This window comes from Chelonia mydas, chromosome 4 (genome assembly GCF_015237465.2).
Source record: "Chelonia mydas isolate rCheMyd1 chromosome 4, rCheMyd1.pri.v2, whole genome shotgun sequence".
Classification (NCBI taxonomy): domain Eukaryota; kingdom Metazoa; phylum Chordata; order Testudines; family Cheloniidae; genus Chelonia; species Chelonia mydas.
This window is the reverse complement of record NC_057852.1, coordinates 141,113,767-141,141,647: the sequence shown is the minus strand read 5'-3', so window position 1 is coordinate 141,141,647 and position 27,881 is coordinate 141,113,767. Positions and strand designations below refer to the sequence as shown.

Here is a 27,881-nt window from a genome sequence, read left to right as displayed (position 1 = left end):
CACCCCCCTGTGCACTCACATGGGCACACACACAGATACCCTGGCACACCCACACACATACGTCCCCCTCACGATGACACACTCACCCCCCTTTCCCCCCCGTGCTCCTTCCCACACGCTCCCATGTGCCGTCTCACTGTCCCATTGTCCCCTCCGCAGGCCTGGCAGTGCCAACTCTCTGCAGGGGCTCCCGGTGCCTGATGCCGCCTAGCTCCGCAAGGCCCTTCCCCAGCGTGGCAGCCAGCCTCGGCCCGCCCCAGGGGATTCAGGTCCAGAGATCCCCACCCTAGGGAACCAGCACCCCGGGCCAGCCCACACCAGCTGGCTTCATGATTCTCTCTGTGCCCGCCTGGGAAGGCCCTGGATGGTTCTTTAGCAAAGCAGCCTGCTCCTTGATATCCACGTGTGCGGGGCTGCAGCGCTGCCCGCCCCCGCCAGGTGCCGCCCGGTTCGGTTCGGTTCGGGGCTGCAGCGCTGCCCGCCCCCGCCAGGTGCCGCCCGGGGGCGGAGGGGAGGAGTTTGACTCGAAGTTTTGAGCCGAGAGTGAACTTTCCCTTGGGAATCGGGAGTGGACCTGGGACTGAGCGCGCAGGTCCGGGCCGGGGCAGTGAGCTCGGAACCGAACCAGTGGGGACCGGGCCGGGGTAGCACGATCGGAACCGGGACCGCAGGCTCCCCGTCCGCCCACCCGCTCTGGGTTGCAACCCAGACCGCGGCGGCTCCGATCCCCCAGAGATTTGGACCGGGCCGGTCCCGGCTGCGCCAGGATGTTCTGCCGGAACCACCGGAGCCGAGTGACCGTGGCGCGGGGCTCAGCCCTGGAGATGGAGATCCGGAGGGGCCGCTTCAGGCTCAGCCTCCTCGGGGACACCCCCCAGGTAGGAATCGCCCCCGCCCGCCATGCACCGCCGCAAGCCCCCGCCAGCCCCGAACCCGCGCTGCCTCCAACACCCGGGGGGCGCCGGAGTCCCCCGCTTCTCCCTGCGCCTCGCCCGTCTCCGCCGCCTCCTCCCCCGGTCTCCGCTCTCACCTGCGTCGGCGCCACGCTCCGGCCCGGGGGCTGCCCCTGCCGGCCTGGGCAGCTCTGGGGCCGGGAAGTTTGAGGGACCCTCCCTGGGCTTTTGGGGCTCCCCAAACAGACGTTGTTGTGGCCCCACAGCCCCCTAGTGCAGCGCTGAGCATTGGGGTCAGCACTGCCAGGGGAGAGCGCCCCCTAGAGAGCCCCCTGTCCCTGCCCCACAGCCCCCTAGTGCAGCGCTGAGCATTGGGGTCAGCACTGCCAGGGGAGAGCGCCCCCTAGAGAGCCCCTGTCCCTGCCCCACAGCTCCCTAGTGCAGCGCTGAGCATTGGGGTCAGCACTGCCAGGGGAGAGCGCCCCCTAGAGAGCCCCCTGTCCCTGCCCCACAGCCCCCTAGTGCAGCGCTGAGCATTGGGGTCAGCACTGCCAGGGGAGAGCGCCCCCTAGAGAGCCCCCCGTCCCTGCCCCACAGCCCCCTAGTGCAGCGCTGAGCATTGGGGTCAGCACTGCCAGGGGAGAGCGCCCCCTAGAGAGCCCCCTGTCCCTGCCCCACAGCCCCCTAGTGCAGCGCTGAGCATTGGGGTCAGCACTGCCAGGGGAGAGCGCCCCCTAGAGAGCCCCTGTCCCTGCCGCACAGCTCCCTAGTGCAGCGCTGAGCATTGGGGTCAGCACTGCCAGGGGAGAGCGCCCCCTAGAGAGCCCCCTGTCCCTGCCCCACAGCCCCCTAGTGCAGCGCTGAGCATTGGGGTCAGCACTGCCAGGGGAGAGCGCCCCCTAGAGAGCCCCCTGTCCCTGCCCCACAGCCCCCTAGTGCAGCGCTGAGCATTGGGGTCAGCACTGCCAGGGGAGAGCGCCCCCTAGAGAGCCCCCTGTCCCTGCCCCACAGCCCCCTAGTGCAGCGCTGAGCATTGGGGTCAGCACTGCCAGGGGAGAGCGCCCCCTAGAGAGCCCCTGTCCCTGCCCCACAGCTCCCTAGTGCAGCGCTGAGCATTGGGGTCAGCACTGCCAGGGGAGAGCGCCCCCTAGAGAGCCCCCTGTCCCTGCCCCACAGCCCCCTAGTGCAGCGCTGAGCATTGGGGTCAGCACTGCCAGGGGAGAGCGCCCCCTAGAGAGCCCCCTGTCCCTGCCCCACAGCCCCCTAGTGCAGCGCTGAGCATTGGGGTCAGCACTGCCAGGGGAGAGCGCCCCCTAGAGAGCCCCCTGTCCCTGCCCCACAGCCCCCTAGTGCAGCGCTGAGCATTGGGGTCAGCACTGCCAGGGGAGAGCGCCCCCTAGACAGCCCCTTGTCCCTGCCCCACAGCCCCCTAGTGCAGCGCTGAGCATTGGGGTCAGCACTGCCAGGGGAGAGCGCCCCCTAGAGAGCCCCCTGTCCCTGCCCCACAGCCCCCTAGTGCAGCGCTGAGCATTGGGGTCAGCACTGCCAGGGGAGAGCGCCCCCTACGGAGCTCCCCATGCCTGCCCCACAGTCTGGGTTGCTGGGGTCAGCTGGGTCTGCAGAGCACCGCTTAAAGTGGGGGGATAGATTCCCCCCCACCTGACCCTCCTCTTTCCATCCGGCCCAGGAGCCCCTCGTCCACCCTCTCCAGTCTGAGCGAGTGGCCTCGCACCCTGCCGCGCGTGGAGGGACTGAGGTGCTCCCCCTGCTGACCCCCCACCCTGCAGCGCCTCGCTGGAGCATTGGGGTCAGCGCTGACGGGGAGGGGAGAGCAGAGCGCCCCCTCCAGAGCCCCCACCCCGCGTCCCCTCCAGGGCCCCACCCACCCGCTGGCCAAGCCAGACCCTGCTGAGACCATGCCCCGGTGGCCGCTGGCCATGGGACCGGAAAACTGGGTTTCTTGCTGACTTCGAGGCCATTTAACTTGCTGTAACTGGGCAACAAGCCAGCCGGGGACTGGCAGGGGGCTGGCCCCCCGGCGAGGGGTGTCACTGGCTTGCCGTGTGGGGTCCCCGCTGGGGGTCGGCTGTGCTGCCGTGGTGGCAGTGCCCCCTGTTGGCAGCTGGGGGGAGGTGGCTGCCCCCCAGCTGCTCCCCAGGCACAGCGCTCTGCCTCCTGCGGGGCGGGGTGCTGCCGGTGCCCCTTCTGAGACGGTGAGAGGTGAAGCCGAGCGGCCGTTTGAGGGGTGCTAGGAGGGAGAACGTCCGAGCGGCCAGCCTGGGTCAGACCAAGGGTCCATCCAGCCCAGTGTCCTGTCTGCTGCCAGTGGCCAGGGCCAGGTGCCCCAGAGGGAGTGAACCGAACAGGTCATGACCTAGTGATCTCTCTCCTGCCATCCATCGCCACCCTCTGACAAACAGAGGCCAGGGACACCCTTCCTTACCCATCCTGGCTCATAGCCATTAATGGACTTAACCTCCATGAATTTATCCAGTTCTCTTTTAAACCCTGTTATAGTCCTATAACAAGGAGAGGGTGGGACTGGGAGTCAGGACTCCTGGGTTCTCCTCCTGGCCCTTCCGTTGCCTGGCTGTGTGACCCTGGGCAAGCCACTTCTCTCTGCTGGAGCCAGGCTGAGCTGGGCCAGGCCTCCCATCTCTTTCTGGGACATGTGGGATTTCAAACCCAACCCCTCTCTGCCAGGCCTGGTCAGTGACTCTGGGGGCAGGGTTCTTAGGGGGCCCCTGGGGGTGGGCTCTGGCTGGTGGGGTTCCTGGCCTGTTGGTGTCACACAGGGGCACTCAGCCGCTGCAGACTCAGGGAGCGCAGAGCAAGCTGCAAGCGTCACGGTGCTGGGCCCAGCATCCCCAGCCGCAGGGGCGAGATCTAGGACTGAAACCTGGGCCCCAGTGGGGGGCCCAGGTCTGGCTCTGCACCCTCCACCCCAGCTCCCCGCATGGCAGCACAGGGCACCACCCCCTGGGGCATGGGGCTTGCTGAGCGAATCAGACTGGTGGAAACCAATCCCATGGGCGCATGCCCCACCCAGCACAGCTCCTGGGGAAGCCATGCCTGGACTGGTTGTGGCTGGAGGGCCCATGGGTGGCTCAGAGCTGAGTCCTGCCTGCGAGTCATGCTGGGTCATGCTGGGAAATCCGCCCCCAGCTGGCAGGCTCTGGGGAGGGAAAGGGCTGCAGGGAGACTATGGCAATGCCCCAGCCTGGGTTCCTGCCCTGCATCCCTGGTGAGTCTTCCAGTGCTGCTTGTGGCCCCACAGGTGAGGAGTCCGTGCCCACCCTGTGCCCGGCTGCAGAGCATCCTCGTTCCCTCTGAGTGTCGGCCAGCCCCGTGGGGCCAGGGGGGTGCAGGGTCATCGGCAGAGCCCTCTGCTCCCCCCCACTTCCCATCCCTATTAGCAAAAGTATGTGCCCCAGGAAGTGCCCGTGGGTCCCCGACCACGGGCCTCCGCAGGCTCCTCTAGCTCCCAGCTGGGCCGTGGGCACCTAGCGTCTGACTGCTGCTGCTCCCCACGTGCCGGGGGGCTGCTGCTGGGGCTGCCTGCCTCTGCAGCCTCACCTTGAGGCGGGTGCATGGGTGGCCAAGCCGGGCTGGGTGTTGGTCTCTGTGGGGGGAGGCTGAGGCTGCTTACAGGGCACACTCCTCAGCCCAGGAGTCTCCCCAACCCTGTGTGTGGTCTGGGATGGGAGAAGCCGTCTGCCGGCACGCGGGGCACCGAGGCCTGGTCCACCTTTAGGATGCTGCAGCGTCTCAGTGTGGCCCTGCCTGCTCCGTGGGGAAGGAGGGGCTCTCCCGTGGGTGCAGTTAATCCACCTCCCAGGAGGCGGCAGCCGGCTCCACGGCCGAGTTCTTCCATCACCCAGGACTGGCCACCCGGGGACTCGGTTTGGCTGAATTACACTGCTTGGGGATTTCCCCACCCCTCAGTGATGGAATTAAACCGACCTAATTTCCTAGTGTAGATCAGGCCTGAGTCACCTGCCCATCCCCTGCTCCCCTCCCGGGGTCGGGCGGTGGGGCGGAAGCAGAGAGACACCTGGGTCACAAAGGACTTGCTGCACCCCCAGGGAATGGTGCTGGGTTCCAGGTTCTCCCCTTCACGCTGGAGGGTCCCCAGGCAGTCTAGCACCACGCCCAGCCCTGTGCATGGAAAGGGTTAACTCCAGCTCCTTCTCCAGCCTGCTCCTCTCCCAGGGGAGCTGTACCTGGCAGCAGGTGGAACAAAGGCCCTGTTCTCTCCTGGAGCTGGGAATTCCGGCTGTGCTGCCTAGGGCAAGGCTGGGACTGACACTTCTGAAGGCTAATGCCCCCCCGCCCCCCAGCGAGCCGCAGCCTCTCTCTCACCTGACCCCAGCAATCCCATGCTGACGGCACTACCCTGGCCTTGTTCCTCGCCAGCCAACCCTGGCCTGCCCCCAGCACCAGGGGCCCGCCTTGGCCCTGCACCCACCACCTAAAAACACTCATATTAGTTCCACAAACCAGAAAACAGCCCAGCCCAACACTCCTGCTCAGCCCACCCCATTGAGAGACTCGTTAAATGTCCACGGTCAGTCGGATGAATTGTGTTTTGGGGATAACACTAAATCAGGTCCCCCTCATAAGAACCTAAGAACGGCCAGACTGGGTCAGACCAAAGGTCCATCTAGCCCAGAGTCCTGTCTTTCGACAGTGGCCAGGGCCAGGTGCCCCAGAGGGAATGAACAGAACAGGGAATCATCGAGTGATCCATCCCCTGTCGCCCATTCCCAGCTTCTGGCAGACAGAGGCTATGGACGCCATTCCTGCCCATCCTGGCTAATAGCTATTGATGGACCTATCCTCCATGAACTTATCTAGTTCTTTTTTGACCCCTGTTATACCCTTGGCCTTTACAACATCCTCTGGCAAGGAGTTCCACAGGTTGACTGTGGGTTGTGTGAAAAAATACTTCCTTTTGTGTGTTTTAAAGATTCTGCCTATTAATTTCATTTGGTGACCCCTAGTTCTTGTGTTATGAGAAGTAGTAAACAACACTTCCTTATTTACTTTCTCCACCCCAGTCATGATTTTATAGACCTCAATCATATCTCCCCTTAGCCGTTGCTTTTCCAAGCTGAAAAGTCCAAGTCTTATTAATCTCTCCTCTAATCGTTCCATACCCCTAATAATTTTTGTTGCCCTTTTCTGAACCTTTTCCAATTCCAATATATCTTTTTTGAGATGGGGCGACCACATCTGCACACAATATTCAAGACGTGTGGGCACCATAGATTTATACAGAGGCAACATGATATTTTCTGTCTTATTATCTATCCCTTTCCTAATGATTCCCAACATTCTGTTCACTTTTTGACGGCCGGTGCACATTGAGTGGATGTTTTCAGAGAACTCCCCACAATGACTCTAAGATCTTTCTTGAGTGGTAACAGCTAATTTGGACCCCATCATTTTATGTTTATAGTGGGCTTATGTTTTCCAATGTGCATTACTTTGCATGTATCAACATTGAATTTCATCTGCCATTTTGTTGCCCAGTCACCCAGTTCTGAGAGATCCTTTTGTAGCTCTTCACAGTCTGCCTGGGACTTAACTATCTTGAGTAGTTTTGTATCATCTGCATATTTTGCCACCTCACTGTTTACCCCTTTTTCCAGATCGTTTATGAATATGTTGAATAGGACTGGTCCCAGTGCAGGACCCCTAGGGGACACCACTATTTACCTCTCTCCATTCTGAAAACTGACCATTTATTCCTACCCATTGTTTCCTATCTTTTAACCTGTTACCAATCCGTAAGAGGACTATCCCTCTTATCCCATGACAGCTTACTTTGCTTAAGAGCCTTTTGTGAGGGACCTTGTCAAAGGCTTTCTGAAAATCTAAGTACACTGTATCCACTGGATCCCCCTTGTCCACATGCTTGTTGACCCCCGCAAAGAATTCTAGTAGATTGGTGAGGCATGATTTCCCTTTACAAAAAACCATGTTGACTCTTCCCCAACAAATTATATTCATCTGTGTCTGACAGTTTTGTTTTTTACTATAGTTTCAACCAGGTTGCCAGGTACTGAAGTCAGGCGTACTGGCCTGTAATTGCTGGAATCACCTTTTTAAAAATTGGTGTCACATTAGCTCTCCTCCAGTCATTTGGTACAGAAACTGATTTCGATGATAGGTTACAGATGGCAGTTAGTAGCCCTGCAATTTCTCATTTGAGTTCCTTCAGAACTCTTGGGTGATACCATCTGGTCCTGGTGACTTATTATTGTTTAGTTTATCAATTTGTTCCAGACCCTCCTCTAATGACACCTCAATCTGGGACAGTTCCTCAGATTTGTCACCTAAAAAGAATGGCTCAGGTTTGGGAATCTCCCTCACATCCTCAGCCATGAAGACCGAGGCAAAGAATTCATTTAGGTTCTCCACAATGGCTTTATTGTCTTTGAGTGCTCCTTTAGCATCTCGATCATCCAGTGGCCCCATGGGTTGTTTAGCAGGCTTCCTGCTTCTGAGGTACTTAAAATTTTTTTTGCTATTACTTTCTGAGTCTTTGGCTAGCTGTTCTTCAAATTCTTTTTTGGCCTTCCTAATTATATTTTTACATTTCATTTGCCAGAGTTTATGCTCCTTTCTATTTTCCTCACTAGGATTTAACTTCCACTTTTTAAAGGATGCCTTTTTACTTCTCATTGCTTCTTTTACTTTGTTGTTTAGCCACGGTGGCACTTTTTTGGTTCTCTTACTGTGTTTTTTAATTTGCGATATACATTTAAGTTGAGCCTGTATTATACTGTCTTTAAAAAGTTTCCATGCAGCTTGGAGGGATTTCACTTTTGGCGCTGTACCTTTTAATTTCTAGAAACAATGAGGAGTCCTTGTGGCACTGTAGAATCCTAGAATCTCAGGGTTGGAAGGGACCTCAGGAGGTCATCTAATCCAACCCCCTGCTCAAAGCAGGACCAATCCCCAATTAAATCATCCCAGCCAGGGCTTTGTCAAGCCTGACTTAAATCTAAGGAAGGAGATTCTACCACTGCCCTAGGTAACGCATTCCAGTGTTTCACCACCCTCCTAGTGAAAAAGTTTTTCCTAATATCCAACCTAAACCTCCCCCACTGCAACTTGAGACCATTACTCCTTGTTCTGTCATCTTCTACCACTGAGAATAGTCTAGAACCATCCTCTTTGGAACCCCCTTTCAGGTAGTTGAAAGCAGCTATCAAATCCCCCCTCATTCTTCTCTTCTGCAGACTAAACAATCCCAGTTCCCTCAGCCTCTCCTCATAAGTCATGTGTTCCAGACCCCTAATCATTTTTGTTGCCCTCCGCTGGACTCTCTCCAATTTTTCCACATCCTTCTTGTAGTGTGGGGCCCAAAACTGGACACAGTACTCCAGATGAGGCCTCACCAATGTCGAATAGAGGGGAACGATCACGTCCCTCGATCTGCTGGCAATGCCCCTACTTATACATCCCAAAATGCCATTGGCCTTCTTGGCAACAAGGGCACACGGCTGACTCATATCCAGCTTCTCGTCCACTGTAACCCCTAGGTCCTTTTCCGCAGGACTCTCAGCCAGCCAGTAAAACAGAGGTTTATTAGGCGACAGGAACATGGTCTAACACAGAGCTTGCAGGTGCAGAGAACCGGACCCCTCAGTTGGGTCCATTTCGGGGGGCAGTGAGCCAGACAACCACGTCTGCCCTTCACTCCATGTCTCCAGCCAGCCCCAAACTGAAACTCCCTCCAGCCCCCCCCTCCTCTGGGCTTTGTCCCTTTCCCGGGCCAGGAGGTCACTGGATTCCTTTGTTCTCCAGCCCTTTAGCTCTCACCTTGCAGGGGGGAAGGGCCCAGGCCATCAGTCGCCAGGAAACAGGGTGTCGGCCATTCTCTGTGTCCAGACCCCTGCACACACCTGCCCTCTAGGGCTCTGCAGTGATCATACATTGTAAGAACGCTTGATAGAGATCTTGTAGGTGTTTGTCTCTGTCTGAGGGGTTGGAGCAAATGCGGTTGTATCGCAGAGCTTGGCTGTAGACGATGGATCGTGTGGTGTGGTCAGGGTGAAAGCTGGAAGCATGTAGGTAAGTATAGCGGTCAGTAGGTTTCCGGTATAGGGTGGTGTTTATGTGACCATCGCTTATTAGTACTGTAGTGTCCAGGAAGTGGACCTCTTATGTGAACTGGTCCAGGCTGAGGTTGATGGTGGGGTGGAAATTGTTGAAATCCTGGTGGAATTCCTCAAGGGCCTCCTTCTCATGGGTGGTTGGCCACAGTGGATTTTAAGGCAGCCGGACAGTGGCATGGAGGGGGGCTACGTGCCCTGTTGTGTCCCCAGAGCCGTGTGCAGTGCCAATGGGCTGGGGATGCCTGATGCCACCTGCTCAGTGCTGTGGGGTCTCCTGGCAGGCTGCTCAGGGCCGGGCGTGCTCGCTCTGGGGTGCCAGGAACCTGGTCTGGCTGGGGCTCTCGTTCACAGACCCGCCTGGAGCAGCATCTGCCTCCTTGGTGCCTAGAGGGGGAGGATGGGGGCCTGTGGGCTGGCACGAAGCCCAGGCAAGGTGGAGTGGCCTGGCAAGACCGTTCCTGCCCGTCAGGAGCTCTCACATCCCTGCTGGTCCCTGGGAAGCACCATCCCCTCCCCCTGCCCAGTGGCTCTGGGCCGTGCCACGGGGGTGCCCTCGGAGTGCTTGGAACCTGCAGCTGCCCCCAGCGGGTGGCACCAGACGCAGCTGGGAGCCTGTTGCACCGAGTCTCTGACAACTGCGCTGGCTCTGGGGGCAATTTGGGCAGGGGGAGGGGCTTAGGTCCAACAAGACCTGTCCCACTTGGAGCCTGGCTAGAGCTGGCCGCCCCTGAGTGTTTGGGGGGGGGGCTGGGTGCCAAACATTCAGCCCTGTGTGAGCGCTGAACATGCCTGGCGGGGAGGTGCCGTGTGTGGGCACCAAGTGTTTTAGGAGGAGAGAGGGCAGGCTGGGCGCTGAGCGTCATCTCGGGATGGGGGGGGTGACTGGGCGCTGAGCATTTTCTGGGGCATAGGGGCACTGTCTGGGTGCCAAGCGTTATTCGGGTGGCGTTGGGAGCTATCTGGGCGCCGAGTGCCCTCTTGGGGAAGGGGGACCATCTGGGCTCCGGGCATCACCTTGGGGCACGGGCGCCTTCTGGGTGCTGAGCGCTGTCGGGGGGTTGGGGCTGTCTGGACACCGTGTCGTATTGGGGAGGGTGGGGGGGTTGTGCCTGGGCACTGACGGGGGGGCCGTTTCCCATCTGGATCCATCAGTCCTGCACGGGGAAGCGACAGCATGCGGGCTGGGCCTTGTGTTCAGGTGGTAGGATGGGCCCTATCTCCCTGTCTCGCCGGTCCTGGGTTCAGTGGCTTCCCTGCCTGGCCCCTCTGTGCTACCCCAGGACTGGGCTGGGTACGCAGCCCCCTGGCGAAGGCTGGGCATGGAGGCTGCTGGAGGGGGTGTGCCAGGGCCAGGCATGGGCCAGACAGCACCAGGGGAGCTGGAAAATTTTTAACAGTGGGGGGGCTGAAACCCAGCCCCCCCGCCCCCGACCTGAGGCTGGGAGCGGGGCCGGCAGCTGGGGCCCCCAGGGTGCTGCAGCACCCCCTGCACCCCCAGTTTCCGCGGCTGTGGGCGCCGTGGGCTGCTGCTCCGTCGTGTGTGCTGGGCACAGATCCAGCAGAGGCCCTGCCCCCGCTCCCAGCCCGGGGCCCCGCAGGCCAGGGCGTCTCCCTGCCGGGCGCAGGCGGCTCCCCCGGGCTCCCCCCTCCGCTCTGCCACGAAGTGGCCGCGTGGCTCTGGGCGAGCCCCTGCTAGGGCCGCCCTGCACCAGAAGGGGGAGCCCCGGGCCGGGCCGGGAGCCCCCTGCAGGGCCCGGGCGGCTCAGGCCCCTCCACGTGCAGGGGGAACCGGGCGCCCAGCCGCGCCCTGCCCATCCCCGTGGGCTCCGGCCGCCCCCTCGCCAGGTGGGGCCCTCCCGCGAGCCAGGCTGAGCGCGGACCCCGGGGCTCCCCCCAGCGAGGCCGGGCCAGAGGCCCGGGTGAGGGGCAGCCAATGGCTGGAGCCGGCGGGCTCTGGCCCGGCCCCGCAGCCCGGCGCGGAGGGGCCGCCCCTGTAACCCGAGCCGGGCGGGGGCTGGGCGGGGAGGGAGCCGGGCTGGGGCCGCCCGGCCGGGGCGCGGGCAACGGGGAACCGGCGCCTGGAGGAGGCGAAGGTAACGGGGCGGGTTGTGCGGGGGGCCGCTAGCGCGAGGGGGCATCGCCCAGCCGGGGGGCAGCGCTCTCTCCCCCGAGTGGGGCACGGTGCGCGGTGCTGTCGGCCGAGCCCTGACCTGTGTGCAGGGCTGCGAGTGGGGGCGCTGCCCTGAGCCCTGCCCCCCCCCCCGGCACTGGGCTGCAAGTGGGGGCGCTGCCCCGAGTTCTGTCCCCCCCGGCATTGGGCTGCAAGTGGGAGGCACTGGTCTGCGAGCGGGGGGTCTGCCCTGAGCCCTGATCCCCTCCGGCACTGGGCTGGAAGTGGGAGGCACTGGTCTGCGAGCAGGGGGTCTGCCCTGAGTCCTGTCCCCCCGGCACTGAACTGCGAGTGGGGGCCGCTGCCCTGAGCCCTGGCACTGGGCTGAAGGGGTGGGCACTGCCCTGCCCTGCCCTCCCCGGCACTGGGCTGCAAGTGGGGGGCTCTGCCCTGCCCCCCCTCTGGCACTGGTCCGTGAGTGGGGGGCTCTGCCCTGGCCCCTGCACACTGGCTGCTTGTTCTGTGGGAGGAAAATGCGCATTACTGGGGCTGGGATGAATGGGCCTTTTCTCTTCACAGCTGGGCCCGTGGCTGGTGGCTGGAATCCGCTGACGGAGACAGCTGGGGGCAGGGGGAACGCGAGGAGGCAGCGAGCCCGCCCCACGTACCCTCCTGCCCTGGAGAGGCTGCACCAGGGCTCTGGGTGAGATCGGGGAGCCCTGTCCTGTGCTGCTCGGCCAGAGCGGGGCAGAGCTCGGGGCGCTGCTCGCAGGCACCTTGCACCTGACCCTCCAGGCGGGGGAGAGCGGGGACTGCGGGGTGGACATGGGCATTGGCTGTGCCCTGGCGAGCAGGCGCCTGTACAGGGGCACTGGGGCTGCCAGTGACTGGGCCGGGCCGGGGCTGTAGCGGGTCCATGGACACGACGGCGAGGGACAGGTTTGCAGAGATGCAGGACAGGCTTCGGATCCTGGAGGACCTCAACATGTTGTACATCCGGCAGATAGCGCTCAGCCTGCAGGTACAGCTCCCGTGGTGCCCCTGCCAGGCGTCCTGCAGTGCCCAGCCTGCGCCGGGGGCAGCTCCTGCATCTCACCCTGGCACTCGCCATGGCAGGGCGTGGGGAGCACCAGGGAGGGTGCCCGTCCTGGGAGCCCTGTGGCCTGTCGGTGCCAAGACCACATGGTTACCCTGGCAGGGGTCCAGGGAGCCAACCTGGCTTTGCTGAGCTCCAGCCCATGCTGGGTCTTATTGCAGGGACGGGTGAGGGCAGAGCCGGGGCTGTCGGGCATGGAAGGGGCTGCTGGGATGTTGAAATGCCTGGAGCACTTGGCTGGTGGTAGTTTTGCTGGGGGCAGCGTCCTGCATCCCGTGGCTGCAGGCAGCAGGTGCCTCGGGCTGGCATGCTGGAGCAGAACGGTTGTGCTGAGGGATCCCAGTGAGGTGATTAACACTGGTCTGGGAGCCCGGACTCCTGGGTTCTGACACCCTGGACTCCCACCACCCAGTCAGCCTGCAGCATGCATCTCCCTGTGGGCGGTGAGCTCAGGAATGTGTGTGATCCTGGCTGGGGTGGAGTAGGCTGGCATGGTTCCAGGGTGCTGTGCGGACTCCTGCGTGTATCAGGATCCATGGGGCAGCGCGTGCAGCCTGGCTCCGTGGGGCAGCCTGGCAGGGATGCAGGTCAGTGCCGGTGTGAGGGGCTCGTGTGCAGATGGCACCTTGGAGGGGGTCCGGTGCAAGGGCCAGGACCAGACTCTGACTGCAAAGACCAGGCTGGCAGTGTGTGCCCCTGGGCAGAGCATGCGCCCAAATGCGTCTGCTCCCATGGGGAGACCCCGTTTTCCTGCCGGCTGCTTGGCCTGGTTGGTGCTGGCGGGAGCTGTAGTCTCCGCAGGGCCGCCCCTGGCCCTTAGTACTCTAGCCCCGGGGAGAGCACAGAGCCATGGGGGATGGCACCCGGGTTGTGTCCGGGCATCCCTTAGCTGGGCAGCGGCACAGAGCATGCTGGCAGGCCGGGGCCTGGCCCTCGCCCTCCAAACTGCCAGGAAGCTGCTGCAGCAGGCTTTGCTCACCAGCTTCCTGCTCTCAGGGCAAACCCAGCCCCTGGGACCATTTTCTGGCCCTGGCTCTGGGAGGGGAGTGGGGTCTGGTAGGTTGGAGCAGTGGGGGAGGTGCTGGGAGCCAGGACTCCTGGGTTCTGGCCCTGGCTCTGGGAGAGGAGTGGGGTCTGGTTGGGAGGAGGTGCCGGCAGCCAGGACTCAGGGGTTCATTTTCCAGCTCTGCCATGACTCACTGTCACTGGGGCCTCGTCCTTTCCCCTCTGTGCCCATTGCTGGGTGGGGGACATTGGCAGCCAGGGGCTGGCGGCTGTGGGGACTCCGCTCTCTCCCCTTGCGGGCTGGGGGAGGGGGTCCTGGCTGCTGGTGCTCCAAGCTGCTTTTAATCAGGCGCTGTCTGCTCCTGTGACTGCGAAGGGGGCGGCCGCCGTGGGCGTGTGTGAGCCAGTGGGGTGCCCGGGGATCCAGGAGAGTGGGGCGAGGGGGCCGAGCAGCTCCTCGGCAGTGGGGGCTCAGTGGAGGGAGCGGACGTGAGCGGGGCGCACTCAGGAGCTGTGTGCCTGGGGGAGTCCCCGCTGCAGGGCAAGGAGCTGGGCCCCCACTCTGCCTGCAGGGGGCGCACGGCCCCAGGCAGCACCAAGTGCCCCTGCCCCCAAAGGCGTCTCCCGGCGCCCAGGGCTGAGTCGCTCCCGGCCAGGTGCTGCTCCCCCTCCCCGGGGCTGGGTCTCCCCCTCCCCAGTGCAGCAGATTAGTGTAATGCTTCCTGTGAGCCAGAGCCCCCTAATCCTAGACCCCTCCCATTATCCTTTGCTTCCCCAGCCCCCTTGACACCCAGCCCCCCTCTCCTCTCCTCGTCCCCCATTCACACCCCGCAGCTGTGCCACGCTGCTCCTCCCAGCGCCGCAGGGATCTCGGGTGTCGGAGATCCTGCCCTGCTCTTGTGCCTCCCGGCTCTGTCCACCTGCAGTCCCTCCTGGGGCGACGCTAGAGCGTCCCCTCACCCGTCCTTGGCGCTCCATCCACGCTGCTCTTCCCTTCCCGGGTCGCTGGGGATCCCCGGGACAGGGGTGTGGAGTAGGGAGCCCCGCCTTGGCCAGCCGCCAGGGGCTGTGTTCCCTCCCGTGTCTCTGCCTTCGGGGAGCCCCTGGGTGCCCTTGGCTGGGCACTCTCTCCAGGCCTGCACTTTGGTGTCTGTGTCCTGCCCCAGGGCTGGGGCGGGGGTCGTTTCGGAGCCAGGATCCAGCCAGGGGAGGATTTGAACCCGTGACCATCCAGCCCTGCAGGGGGAGAGCACCCTCTGCTGAGCTGTCTTGCTGGGGCAGGGGTGGAATTGGTGAGACTCTGGCTAGGGGGGAAACCCAGAGTCTGTCCAGCTCCGCCCCTCCCCCGCCCCTGCCCCCCCACGGATTTACCAAGCAATCCTATTAGCAAATCGGCTGTTAATCACCTCAAGGCCCCAGGCAGCAGGAGACCAAACACAACTGGCTTAGCCAGCACCAAGTGGTGGGGACCTGCTCTGGCCCCACAAGAGGCCATGCCCCACATAGCTGGGGGAGACCCGCCCCCACCCTGTCCTCCAGTACCCCTCCCCACACCGTCACCTGGCCATCCCTCCCAGAGCAAGGCCAGACTGTCCTGCCTGCCCTGCCCTGCTTCTCGGGGAGTGGGGGAACCGTTCCCCCAGACACCCTGTGTTTGGCTTGGGGCCCCACCTCCAAGGCAAGCCCATCGGGGGGGCGGGTGGGTGGGTGCTCCCTGTGACCAGGGTGGGGGTGGGGAGTGCCTCCTGCCTCACTTTCCCCACCATGCTCCTGAGCTGGGGGTGGGAGGCAGCTGCTGCCCCCTCTTGGCTTCACCCTGGTTGCTGCAGCTGTGCCCCCCCCACCTGGGAAAGGAGGCAGCTGTCCATCCCCCTCGCCAGTGCAGCTGTTCCCCCCCCCCCCGCTATTTATAGCCAGCTGGTGATGTCACCGTTTCCTCCGCGCTCTCCACGGTGTGAATTGCTGGAGCTGCCGGCTCAGCCTTGGAGCTGCCGGGAAACAGCTCCTGCCGATCCCCCTTCCCCTGCTGGCTCCCCGGCCCCCTCCCTCCCCTGCGCCCAGCGCCGGCTCTGCAGGGAGCTTGGCATCGCACTGCTCAGCTCTCCCTGGCCCTTCGTCAGCCGCCAGGCCAGCGCTGCAGAGCTCGCCGGGCCCCGGAGCCGTGCACAGGCTGGGGGCGATGGGCCAGGGCGCTGGCATGCGGGGGGCACGCGGCTAGGAGGGGGAGCCCGCAGGCAGCTGAGAGCTCCCAGCATGGACAGCTGCAGGATCGGCAAAGTGAGTGCCAGGGAGACCTGGGGGTGCCCGCTGAGACGCTGCAGGGAGGGAGCTGGGCTGGTGGGCTTGGGGGGCAGGCGAGACCCAGAGAGGCAGGCTGGGGGGTGATGCAGAGGGATGGGAGAGCCAGACCGGGTTGGCGAGGAGATGGGGCAAGGCCAGGGGGACACGGGCACAAACGCATCTACAGGCTCCAGGGGGCGGGGGGATGCCACTCCACCCCCAGCCATGCTGCAGGCCTGAAAGAGCGTCTGCCAGGCCCTGCGCCTGCCCCAGCATGGAGGGCTCAGCGCCTCAGGAGTGGGGAGCAGATCTGCACTGGCTGGGGCTGGATCCCAGGGGCTGTTCCTGGCGTGGGGCCGTCCCTGCATCTCCTCCAGGGGTCTGCTCAGCCTGTGCCCATCCCTGGCAGTCTGGGAATCACCCCTGGCTGGAGGTTGGGCACCGGGCGGGGCGGGGCTGGGCCCCGGGCAGGGCTGGAGCAGGCGCCTCCTTGGGCCCGCCCTGGCGTGTGGTGAGAGTTGGCACGCCTTGCAGCAGGGCGGTGCCCGCGGGCGGGGAGGAGGCCTGTCTTGCCTGCTGGCCGGTTGGGTTCCTTTCTCCCAGCGTCTGGCGCACTGCTGCTGGAAGTGGGGGCTCGGTGCCTGGAGCGCTGCGGGGTGATGGCACGTGTGTTTCACGGGCCTGTGCCCTGCCCCGACCCTTCGGCTGAGGCAGGTGGACGTGAGTCTCTTGCCCAGCGGGAGCTGAGGGGGCAGCGTTGCCCTGGGGGGGTTGCAGCCCTGCTCTGTGTAGCAGGGAGGAGGCTCGTGCCAAGGTGCAGCCCCCCCACGGCTCCAAGGTAGGCACCGTGTCCAGGGGCAGACAGGGCTCTGGGGTGGGGCTGATTTTCTCCTCCCCTCTTCGACAGAGATGGGGGGGACATTAAATCTAGGAGCTTGAATTTCTCATCCCCCCAGCAAAAAGTGTGAGAGCACCTGGCGGCCCATGGCCCCCAGGGGAGCTGGGCGTGATCAGCAGGGCAGTCACTGAAGGGGGTGATACTAGAAGTGTTCCCACGGGTGCAGAGTGAACACCCTGGGGAGGTGAATGAGGCAGCTTGGGTGTGTCTGGGCTGGTTTCTCATCAGGGCAGCTCACCCTCTGGGGGGGCGATTGTGCAGCCTTTCTCTGCAGGCCTCGCTTATGGGGCACGCTGGGGGGGGTCGGTGCTATTCTGGGTGGGTGCTCTGGGGACTCGGGGCAGCTGGTGTTACCCTGTTGGGACTGGGGCTGCTGTGGGGTGCTGGGTCACGGGGTGGGGAGTGCTCAGTGACCTGGAACTGGGGAGTGTCTAGACTTGCTTCCAGCCGTACAGGCTCCCCCCACCCCGACCCTCTTCTCATTGACTTAGGAAATGGGGAGAGACAGATGGGACCTCTGGCCCCAATTCTTTCTCCGGCCCTGGGTTGCTGCATTTCCCACCTGTGCCGGGGGCTGGCAGGGGACTGAGGAACGGGGGCCGATGAATAGTGGCTTAGCAGCCAGTGCTTATTTCCGGATGGCAGCACAGGATTTGTGAAGAAGGAAATTGCTCCCCCCCAACTCTGCTGTTGGGGGCAGGCTTTGGCGGGGGTGGGGGCCTGCGGCCTGCTGTGTTTTCCACCACCACTAGAGCTTGGCGCTGGGGTGCCCAGGACCTGGTGGACTCGGGGCGAGTGGGGGGAGGGGGCGCTGTGTCTCGGCGGGGCACTGGGTCGGTCGCACGCGCCTCCCTGGGTCGGGTCCTGTCCCATCCCGCGAGACTGCAGGTGTGGGCAGGGTCTGGTCGCCTGCTGGCACAGGGCAAGGTCTGGGCCATGTTGCTTCCAGGGGAAATTGGGCGTCTCCCAGGCCCCACCTACGGACGTAGGGCTGCAGAATGTAGGGCCATGGGGGCTGTGCAGGTGGCTCCCCCATTGCCACGTATGGGGGCTGGGCGGGGCATGTGCAGGGACATTGGCCCAGTGGGCCCTCCTAGTTTCCCCCCCGTGATGGGACCAATGGGCCCCCCATGTCCCATGGCGCCCCCCCCCCGGTGTCCGGCCATGATGCCACCGCTGCTGGGATCCTGCTCCCAGGCCTGGCGCCCACCGTTCAGGATGGGGGTTGATAAATTGGGGAGGGGTCAGAGAAGAGCCACGGGAATGACCGAAGGGTTCGAAACCTGCCCGACAGCGAGAGACTCTGGCAGATCAGTCGAGTTGGCGTCACAGAGAGCAGGCTTGGGGCTGCCTCGATCCCCGGCTGTAGGTACCTGCGTGGGCGGCTCCGTCCAGCCGAGAAGGGTCGGACACGCCGCAATGGCTGGGAGTTGTAGCCAGCCTGGCAAGAAGGGGGCCATTTGCAGTGGTGTGAGCAATGAGCCCTCGGACCCGTAGCCCCTGGGGGATTCTCATTCCCCGAGCCAGACTGGCTGATTTCCTGAGCGCTCTGTTGTGGGGTGACTGGGGGCAGGTCTCAGGCCTGGGCTGTCTGCAGGGTCAGACTGGGTGAGCACAAGGCTCCGTCTGCTGCTGAGACCAGCTCTGCCATGGCACCGAGGCCAGACCCCTCCCAGGTAACAAGTCCCAGCGTTGCCCCCAGCCCGGCCCTGTCTTTGTGTTGGGGCTTCCACGCCGCCCTCCTGCTGGGAGGGGGCCCAGGCCACCCCCTGCTCTGGGTTAGCCAAGGCGGCTCCTGGGGCTGCTTCCCAGAGCCTCCTCTCGCCTCCCAGCCCTTGTGCTGGTTCCCAGAGCCTGTGGCTCCCCCCTGGGACCTGCCAGCTCTGCCCTGGGACGCTGGGCCCTGCCCCTCCCTGTGGCCGCCTTCAGGCTGCCTTCCCTGGGATCCCTGCCTCCGCTCTCTGCCCCGGCCCTGCCACGGCTGGGATCTCCAATGGGAGTTTAGCTGCTGCCTGGGAGAAGGGGTGGGTTCCTTCCTGACCCCAGGGCCCTGCCCTGGAGCCTGGGTGTGGACTCCCCCCTCGCTCTGACATGGCTGCAGCTCCAGACCCGCTGTGCCCTCCCCACCCCTGCCCCTGTGACGGGTGCCCCATGCTGGCTCCCTGGGTGGTTCCCCTGAGCTGGCAGCCGGGGTCCTGTTGTGTGCCCGGGTGGCCTGGGGCTGGGCCTGTCGCTCAACTCCTTGTGGGGGCAAGGGGGCACTGTACAGGCTGTCCCTGTGTGGGCAGGGTCTGTGGCCCCCTGAGTCCCCCAAGGAGCCCCGTTGTGCCAGCCATGCCCCGCCGCTGTGTCTGTGCTGGGCAGGTTGTGCTGCTCTGCCATGGGGCCCCGTTGGCTGACGTCTCCCCCAAGCTCCCCGCACACCCGACAGCAGGGCCTGGCTCCGTCCCGGCCCATCTGAGGGGTGATCCGTACCCCTCGGGGCTTGCAGCTCCCCAACCCCAGGGCTGGGTGTCCCAGCCCCTCCCATGGGGGATGCCTCCCCAGCTGCGGGGTTCTGGGATTCAGCCCCAGGCACCCCTAGAATCCTCCCGATCCTTTGTGGGCCTGGCCCCCAGGTGCTGCATGGTCCAGCTCTGCATGTTTACTCCCCAACCCCTCCCCCTCCCCCTCTCCCTCTCCATGGTGTACACAGCTGCCTTACCCCTCGCTTGCCCACTCATGCCCCAAACTCCCGGTGCCTACAGCCCCCCTGACCCCAACCCCCAGTGCCCACTGACCCCATTAGCTCTGGCCCCGCTCCACTGGCCCCCACCCCACCTCCCTTGGTGTCACCAGCCCCATTGGCCCTGCCCCCCCATTACCCCCAGCCTCAGTGGCCCCATCTCCCCTCCCCTGGTGCCTCCAGCCCCACTGACCCCTCCCGTCTCCCCAGGACACTGACATCCAGAAGAAGATTGACCATGAGCTCCGGATGCGCGAAGGCACCTGCAAGCTGCTGGCAGCCTGCACGCAGCGGGAGCAGGCCCTGGAGGCAACCAAGAGCCTCCTGGTCTGCAACAGCCGCATCATGGCCTACATGTCCGAGCTGCAGCGCATGAAAGAGGCGCAGGTCGCGCAGCGGACGGCCCGGCGGTGAGGAGCCCGTGAGCGGGCAGAGGGACCTGGGGACGGGGGCTGGGGGGTGCTGGGATGCGGGAGTGGGGCAGCCACGTGGCACCGGATGCTGGTCACAGCTCTGTGCTTCCCCTGCAGCCCCTCGGACGCTGGCCCCATGGACGATCGCTTACCCTGCAGGGGAAAGGTCTGCGTGTCAGGTAAGGGGAGTGGGTCTGTGCCCCACGGCTGGGGGGCGGGGGCAGCAGGTCTGCAAGGAAAAGAGACCAAACTTCCTCAGAGAGTGATTAGTACCAATGCTGGGGAGGTGCCAGCTCCCGGAGCCGGTGCCCAGGGCCCCGCAGCTGCCCTGGGAGCCCCGAGTTGGGACATCGGCTGAGAGCAGGAATCCTCTTGCGGTGAGTCTGGGCAGGGCAGGCCCAGCGCAGGGCCCTGCCCCGGGGAGCAGCCCCAACACCGGGCGCACCCTCCCCTGCCTTCCCCCGAGAATCCGGGCCACGGGGGGCTCGCAAGGGGAGCCCCACTGAGGGTCGAGCCCTCAGCCTGCAGAGGGGTGGCTTGTGGGTGAAGCGCTAGGCCCCTAGCGGGGGCCGGGGGCAGGACCGCTGCTTTGCAGGCTGCTTTGCAGGGGGAGGGGTTCTGGTTTGGGGGGGGGCACACAGTAGTCTGGCAGTTAGGGGTCTGGCCTGGGACATGGGAACCTCTGCTCTGCCCCACCCCATGCCTCCCGCCAGGCCGCAGACTCGCTCACGAGCAGAGCCACTTTCTGCCCGCACGAGGGCTGCTGGGACCGGAGCTGCCACGGTGCGGCCATGGGGGCAACTGGGTCTGTGGGACTCTGCAGCTCGAGGCGGCAGCTGAGCCCGGGGGCGAGGGCATCCTGGTCCAGTCTCGCCAAGGCCCAGCGGTCCCGGTCCGAGGCCCAGGACGCCCCCTGGCTGGCTGCCCACTTGCTCATGCTCCCCAGGGGCTCTGCTAGTGGCAGTGTCCCTAGGGGTCCCGTGGGTCGAGGGCTGGCGGAGGAGCAGTGCCGTGCCCACTGGGCCAGCTCGTCCCGTGCCCCGAAGGCTCGGTGCTCTAGCTGGGCGCCGCACTCTCCTCGGGGCCCTGCACGTGGTGCCAGAGCATCACAAACACAGCTCAGTCTGTTTTGTGGGGGGCTGCGGGGTCAATGGCCTGGGACCCTCCTGACCCGCGGCCGCGGCCCGGCCCTGCAGACTGGCCCCCGCTCTCTGCCTGCCCTCAGTGCGCTCATCCCTGCTCGAGGGAGCTCGCCCACCTTGGGTGCCAGCTTGCCCAGGAGACCGGGAGCTCCCCGGGTTACGGCACCCAGCTACGGCGGGTTGCAGTGTCAGTTCGAGCCCGGCTGGGAGAGCCGGGAAAGGTGACTCCCAAGCGGGCAGCATCTCTGGGGGGCATTTAGGGTGCTCCTGGCCCTAAGCTTTGGTCTGGGAAGCAGCAGAGGACAGGAAAAGAGGAGGGAGCTGCTGAGAGTGAGGGGCGGAGGGAGCTGCCCCCGAGGTCGGCTTGGGGGTCACTCAAAGGCCCAGCGACTCTGCATTGTGATTCAGACCTGCCCTGTGCCCCCCAGCGCCCACCCCATGCGCACTCTGTGCCTCTCCCCCCCCCCCCCCCACATTGGTTGCCGTCCCCAGCTGTCTGGCAGTGCGGTGGTTCGTTGCTTTCCCAGTCCAGCCCCGCTGTACCCATCTCTCCTCCCTCCCCAGATCTCCGGATCCCCTTGATGTGGAAGGACACGGAGTATTTCAAAAACAAGGGAGGTGAGTGTGAGGGGTGGGGCTGGGGGTACTGTGGAGGTGGAGGGGCCGGGCCCTGGCGGAGGGCTCGGCAGGGGGTGGGGTTCTCTCTGATGCTGGCCGGTTCCCTCCTGCCCAGACCTGCACCGCTGTGCCGTGTTCTGCCTGCTGCAGCTCGGCGTGGAGATCTATGACACCGAGATGGTGCTGGTGGACCGGACGCTCACCGACATCTGCTTCGAAAACGGGGTCCTCTTGTGAGTAACTGGCCCCAGGGCCTCCCTGTGCAGCAGCTACCCCTCCCCAGGGGGGCATGTTCCCAGAGATCCCCACAGCCAGCACCCCCCTCTGCATCTTACAGTGCCCCCTGCTGGGAGAGGTCTGGGTAACCAGGAGCTCCCCCCCACAGCCAGGGATCCTGCCCCGCTCCCCACAGCGCCCCCTGCTGGGAGAGGTCTGGGTAACCAGGAGCTCCCCCCCCCAGCCAGGGATCCTACCCCGCTCCCCACAGCGCCCCCTGCTGGGAGAGGCCGGAGCAGCCAGGAGCTCCCCCCCCCCCAGCCAGGGATCCTACCCCGCTCCCCACAGCGCCCCCTGCTGGGAGAGGCCGGAGCAGCCAGGAGCTCCCCCCCCCCCAGCCAGGAATCCTGCCCCGCTCCCCACAGCGCCCCCTGCTGGGAGAGGCTGGGGTGGCCTGGCCTGGAGCTCCCCGGCAGTGGCCGGGCTGTGATGGCTGTCTCCCCGGCAGCACGGAGGCAGGCCCGGACTTCGAGCTGAAGGTGGAGCTGTACAGCGTGGGGCTGGAGGAGGACTCTGCGCTCGGTAGCACCCCGAAGAAGCTGGCCAGCAAACTGAGCAGCTCGCTGGGACGCTCCTCCGGGAAGCGGCTGCGTGCGGCGTTGGACGGGGCCCCGGGGAGCCCCGTGAGTAATGGGGGGAGCAGCCCCCTCCTGCTGCCGGCCCCCAGCGTGGTGTGAGTACCCGTTGCCCTTTCATTGCCGTGCGCCCCGGGGCCCGCTGGACCCTAACCCTCTCTCCCCCCCATTCAGGGGCCCCAAGTACCACCTGCTGGCCCACACCGCGCTCTCCCTGGCTGAGGTTCAGGACAGCTTCCGCACCCATGACTTGGCCATCACCAGCAATGGTAAGAGTGTAGGGGTGGGGGGTGCAGGGTAAGGGATGGGGAGGAGCAGGGAGGCAGGGCATGGAGTTGGTGATACCTGCAGAGCGTTCTGCTGGCTGCTTGGCCCCCTCTGCACCCCACAGAGCCCCGTGTAACCCCGGTGACTCCCCGTCTCTCCCCCGCAGAGGAGAGCTCCTTCTGGCTGCCCCTCTATGGCAGCATGTGCTGCCGTCTGGCTGCCCAGCCCAACTGCATGGCCCAGCAGATGATGTGCGGCTTCTTGAAATTGCAAGTAAGTTTGCACCCCAGCGTGGAGAGCCTGTGCTGGGGAGGGCATGGGACACGGGGCCTCTTTCCTCTAGGGGGCGCCGGGCCTGATCTGGCTCCCCGGCGGGGACAGGCTGGGTCAGGGATGGGGAATGGGACACGGGGTCTCTCCCCTCTGAGTTCCCCATTCCAGCCTCATGTTACCCAGGACCCAGGTGGATGTTTCCATCACTTGGATCTTTCAGTCCAGCCTGGCCGCCTGTTTCTCCCAGCTTAGCCCGGTGTCCCTGGCTGGGCACTCAGCCGGCACCAGGCAGGGGCTCACGCTGGGTCGCCTGGTGCCTTAGAAGCTCGGCGCTTCTGAGGTGGCCAGAGGTCGTTCCCGGCTGGCAGCTGTGGATTGGTGGCCCTGGGGGACTGAGTTTGCCGGGTCTCAGTGCCAGCCCAGTCTCTAGCGTGAAGGTCTCCACGTCTCAGAAACTACTGGCCCCCGCCCCTCATGGCAGCCACGGCAGAGCCCCGGGGCTTAAACCCCTGCACAGGGCAGCGACGGCGCAGGGAGCCAGCCCTCCCCAGAGCCATCAGGCGGGGCCCTGCCACGTGAGGCTGGGCGTGGGGTGGAAATGAGCACGTTTGCCCCCGGGGCGCGTCCCCTGCCCTAACCCGGCCTGGCCTGTGTCGGCTGCAGCAGCAGGTGGGCGAGCAGCAGAGCTGGGCGCGGCTGTACTGCGTGCTGCGGGGCTCCAACCTCCTCTGCTACCGCCGGCCCCAGGACGCCGAGGCCCCGGTGGAGCCGGCGCTTACCATCGCCATCAACAAGGTGAGCGGGGGGCGGGCAGCAGGGCCCCTGGGCACTGAGGGCGGATCAGGGCAGGCCTGGTCCCTACAGCCTCTCCTCAACCTCCCACCCTATCGCCGTGTCTCCGACCCCAACCCCTTGCCCACGAAGCCTGGTGCCCTGGCTGGGGGGCTGGGTACGGTGCTGCCCTCGGGGTCCCAGCTCACTCCCTGGGCCTGGCGCCGTGGAACTGGGGGCTCCTGCCCTGGGCTGCTTCTTGGACAGCGGCTGGGCTCGGCTCAGCGGGGGGGAGCTGCTGGGGCTGGCCTGTGTCGGGGGGCAGGGGGGAGTTTCGGGCCTGGGGCTGGCCTGTGTCAGGAGGGGGCTGGGGCTGGGGCTGGGCTCCGGGCAGAGGGGTCTTTGTGGGGGGAGGTTCCAGCCTGGGGCTGGGCTGTGCCGGGGAGGCGGGGAAGGGAGCTGGGGCTGGGCTGGGGGGTCTCTGCGGGGCAGGAGGGGGCTGGGCTCCGGGCTGAGGGGTCTCTGCTGTGGCAGGAGACGCGGATCCGGGCCGCGGAGAAGGACCCCAGGAACAAGCTGCAGAGCATGTCGGTGACCAACCGCTATGGGGGGGAGGAGGTGACGCACACGCTGCTGGCCGAGAGCCGGGCCGACACGCAGCGCTGGATGGAGGCCTTCTGGCAGCACTTCTACGACCTGAGTGAGTGGGGCACAGCCAGGGACTGGGGGGACATGGGCGGGGCAGCTGGCTGGGGGGAGCACAGCCGGAGCCTGGCGGGGACATAGCTGAGGTCAGGGGAGCTGGCTGGGGGGCAGGGGTGGGGGCACAGCTGGGTGCTGGGGGGCACTCGGGACCTGGGAATAGGGCCAGACCCCAGGAGCCAGTAGGAGCCCAGGCCCGCTGGGGGGCAGAGCCAGGCCGACACAGAGTGGGATGGGGACCCTGGGCAATTGTCATGGGGTCCCCGGGCGATTCTCTGGGACTGTTCCCTACGAAGCCAGGCAGGACTCTGGGGAGCCTCCTCGCTCTGAGCAGCCTGTCTGCAGGGCAAACAGCTCACCCGGCTTCCACCTTCCTGGGTCTGACCTCGGAGCATTCAGCCTCCCCTGCCCCACTGCGCTCCCGCCAGCGAGTCTGCCCCGGCGGAGTGCTGGGGAAGCCAGAGGGTCCTGCCCCCCAACTCCGCAGTCAGACGGGACTCTCAGCCAGCCGTAAAACAGAGGTTTATTAGACGACAGGAACATGTTCTAACACAGAGCTTGTAGGAACAGGACCCCTCAGTCAGGTCCGTCTTGGGGGGCCAGAGCCCCATCCTTGTCTCTTTCCCGGGCGAGGAGGCCACCTGATCCCTTTGTTCTCCAACCCCTTCAGTTGGCACCTTGCAGGGAGGGGCCCAGGCCATCAGTCTCCAGGAGACAGGGTGTCGGCCATTCTCTGTGCAGACACCCTCCCACTGGTCCTCTGCTCTGCAACAATCCCACCCCCTTAGCCAACCACCTGGATACTTAAGAAATGCCTAGGGGAAACTGAGGCACCCACACAGTATTCAGAGAGAACATTAAGAACAGTCCCGCTTCGTCACAGCAGCCCTTCCCCCAGAGGAGCGGGTGGGGCTGGGGCAGCGTGGGGCTGGGACCGGTGCTTTCCAGGGACCCCAGGCACTCTGACCTCGAACAGCTGATGCTGGGACGGGCAGCCGTGCCGTAGCTGGGACGGGCGGCCGTGCCGTAGCTGGGACGGGCGGCCGTGCCAGCCGGGTGCCCTGGTGCAGGCCCCACAGCCCGTCTGTCTGTGGGTAAAGGGCACCAGAGTCACCGCCCAGGGGGCTGCCCCAGAAGCTGGGGGAGGGGGGAACGAGGCACCAAGTGCAGCTGGCGTCAATACACAAACCAGCCACAGGGGGGCAGAGCGCGTCTGTCCTTCCCCGCTGGCATTTTCAGGGCACCCCCTCCCCCCCCCCCGGCCCTGACTCCTCGGGTGCTGGGGGGCTGTGGAGTGACCCTGCCCCTCCCCTCCCGGCAGCCCAGTGGAAGCACTGCTGCGATGAGCTCATGAAGATCGAGGTGCCGTCGCCACGCAAGCCCCCGGCCCTGCTGGCCAAGCAGGGCTCCCTGTACCACGAGATGGGTAAGGGGGCCCCCCGGGTCCCGTCCTGGGGATGGGCACGGAGGGCCCAGCATTGGGGAGGCAGGAGGTCTCTGGCACGGGGGAGTCTGTGGGGGGGGCTTGGGCACAGGGTCTGTGCACTCTCCGTCTGTCTTGGCTTCCTGTCTGCAGGGCCCTTGCCCGCTCTCTGCTAACCCAGCTGCTGTGGGGGTGACCCCCCACCCCACTCGCTGCCCCTGTCTGACTCTCACCCCTGGGTGTATGTTTCTGTAACCACTCCCCTTTCTCTCCCCTCCTGGCGCTGCCTCCCTTCCCTTCTTCTGTCTCTGTCCCTCTCCCGGGCTGCCCCCGGGCACCAGCTCTCCCTGGCCCTGCGGTGCCGCCCTCGGCCTGCGAGGGGCTCCTGCTCCAGGATAACGCCGTCTCCGCTGAGATTCGGGCGCTTCTCTCCTCCTATTACAGCGACAGGTGACGTACGGGGCGGGGGGCTCATGGAGCTGGCCTGGCACAGGTGGGCCCAGACCCCAGCAAGTGGCCTTTATCTGCAGGACCAAACTGGCACCCCCATGCCTGTTGCCTCAGGGACACCCCGCCCTCCCCCCGGGGCAGTGACCACCCAGGGTCAAGTCTAGGGAGCAGGGCAGGAGTGCTGTCTGTGGGGGGGGGAGCTCTGGGCTACTGCAGCCCCAGCCTCTCCTAGCAGGGGGTGCTGTGGGGGGGAGCGGGGAAGGAGCACTGGCTACTCCAGCAGGGGGCGCTGTGGGAAGCAGGGCAGCTGTGAGCTGGTGGCTCTGGGAGACATTTATCCTGACCCCCACCTCCTTGCCCCATAGCTATTGAGCCTGTGGATGACATTGAGGCCGTGACGGACATCCTGGCACGACGGGTGACGGCCCTCGAGCTGCGGTCGGACCTGGGCTGCCCCCCATGGCTGTCTCTCTTCGAGGGGCCCCTGCTCAGCGCGTCCCACGCCAGCATCACTTCCGACAGCGCCAGCCCCAGCCCTGGCCCCGCTCGCTCACGCCCGGCCTGGGGCCGGCCCCGCACGCTCTCCCTGGACGCCAGGCTCAGCACGCTGAAGGGGCGTGCTGGGAAGGGCCAGGCCCCTGCCCTGCGCCCGCTGGCCGGCCCCCCCCACTCCAGCTCCTCCAGCAGCGGTGGCAACACCCCCGAGTCGGAGCGCCAGGGCCGCTGCCCCACCCGCCCCAACCTGGAGCCCCGCAGCTGTCTGCAGTCCCAGGTCTGAGCAGCAGGGGGCGCCCGGAGCTGGCACTTGCACCCTGACCAGGACTGGAGGTGATGGGGAGGGGGCCCCCTCATGGCCCAGCCAGCCCTGCGGCCTCCCTGCTCCAGCCAGGAGTGCTGGGTCGCAGTGTCTGTTCTCCGTCCTGCACAGCGGCACCTCTCCACCCCGTCCTCCCCCTGAGCCCGTGCCCCAGGGGCCATCGCTCACGCAGGGCCAAGGGGCCCCCCCGGGGACTAGCTTGGAGGGATACCACAGCAGGGCCCCCTCGTACCCACCCGGGGCATCCCTTGCGAGCTCCCTGGCATCTGCTGGGGAGGGCTGTTAGGAACAGCCGGCCGAGCCCCCAGCCTGGGGCCCGGGGCCCACTCGCTCCCCTGGCTGAGCTGAGCCCTGAGCCACGGGCCTGCCCCAGTGGTGCTGAGCTCACCCCCCAGTCCCCGCGGCCCAGACAGGCACCGAGGAAGCGGGGCAGCCTGTGGGCTGGTGCCCGCGTTGTGGGGGGGGCTGAGCTGTTCTCAGTCTGGCGCCAGAGCAAAGGCTGAACGCGGGGGGGGGCTTGGGACAAAAACTGGAAATTCTTTGCTACAGGTGACACTAAAGGGGAGGGCAGGGGCAGAGGGGGAGGGGCCTGAGGATCCCCCATTCCTGCTCTAAGGGCTTTTCCCCACTTACTCTAACCAGCCCCTTGGAGCTGCAGCCCCCCAAAAACAGACCAGCTCCCCTGCAGGGGCATGCATAGCCCCTCCCCCCACAACCCTGTCTCCCCCCATGGGGCTGTCTGTCTGGGGGAGGGAACCGAGGCTACGGCCACCTCATTAATATGCATTAAAATATATTTAATGTTCCCAGTCTCTGATTTGGAGAAGGGTGATAGGGGAGGGGGCAGGAGCGGCCCTGCCAGGGGTAGGTTGGTCACTGGGCCCACCTGCCATCGCCCACCCCATGAGCTTGGGCCCTGCAGGCGGCTTTGATGTCACAGCTAGAGAGTGGCCCATGGGTCGAGCTAGCTTGGGGAGGGACACAGCTCAGCCCCCCATCATGGGGGAGCCCTGCCCCC

At 65.0% G+C, this 27,881-nt stretch overlaps 1 protein-coding gene across 11 annotated transcripts; it reads left to right on the top strand.

Moving 5' to 3' along the window:
• The first annotated feature begins 135 nt into the window (after positions 1-135).
• Positions 136-27,668, top strand: RTKN (rhotekin). 11 transcript variants are annotated; one of them, XM_043545041.1, is made up of 14 exons: positions 11,051-11,115; positions 11,712-12,153; positions 19,347-19,546; positions 19,667-19,728; positions 21,256-21,309; positions 21,425-21,542; positions 22,034-22,258; positions 22,335-22,429; positions 22,594-22,700; positions 23,364-23,495; positions 24,006-24,171; positions 25,495-25,599; positions 25,938-26,046; positions 26,412-27,668. In XM_043545041.1, exons 2-14 carry the CDS (start codon positions 12,049-12,051, stop codon positions 26,416-26,418), a joined length of 1,485 nt encoding a protein of 494 aa, XP_043400976.1. In that variant the 5' UTR covers positions 11,051-11,115; positions 11,712-12,048; the 3' UTR covers positions 26,419-27,668. The 11 variants fall into 11 exon arrangements, 10 of the variants coding, with proteins under 10 accessions (XP_037754450.1, XP_043400972.1, XP_043400975.1 ...); XM_037898522.2 differs by lacking the exons at positions 11,051-11,115; positions 11,712-12,153 and adding an exon at positions 136-878; XM_043545040.1 differs by lacking the exons at positions 11,051-11,115; positions 11,712-12,153 and adding an exon at positions 160-878 and having other exon boundaries at positions 23,367-23,495.
• Positions 27,669-27,881: the final 213 nt, after the last annotated feature.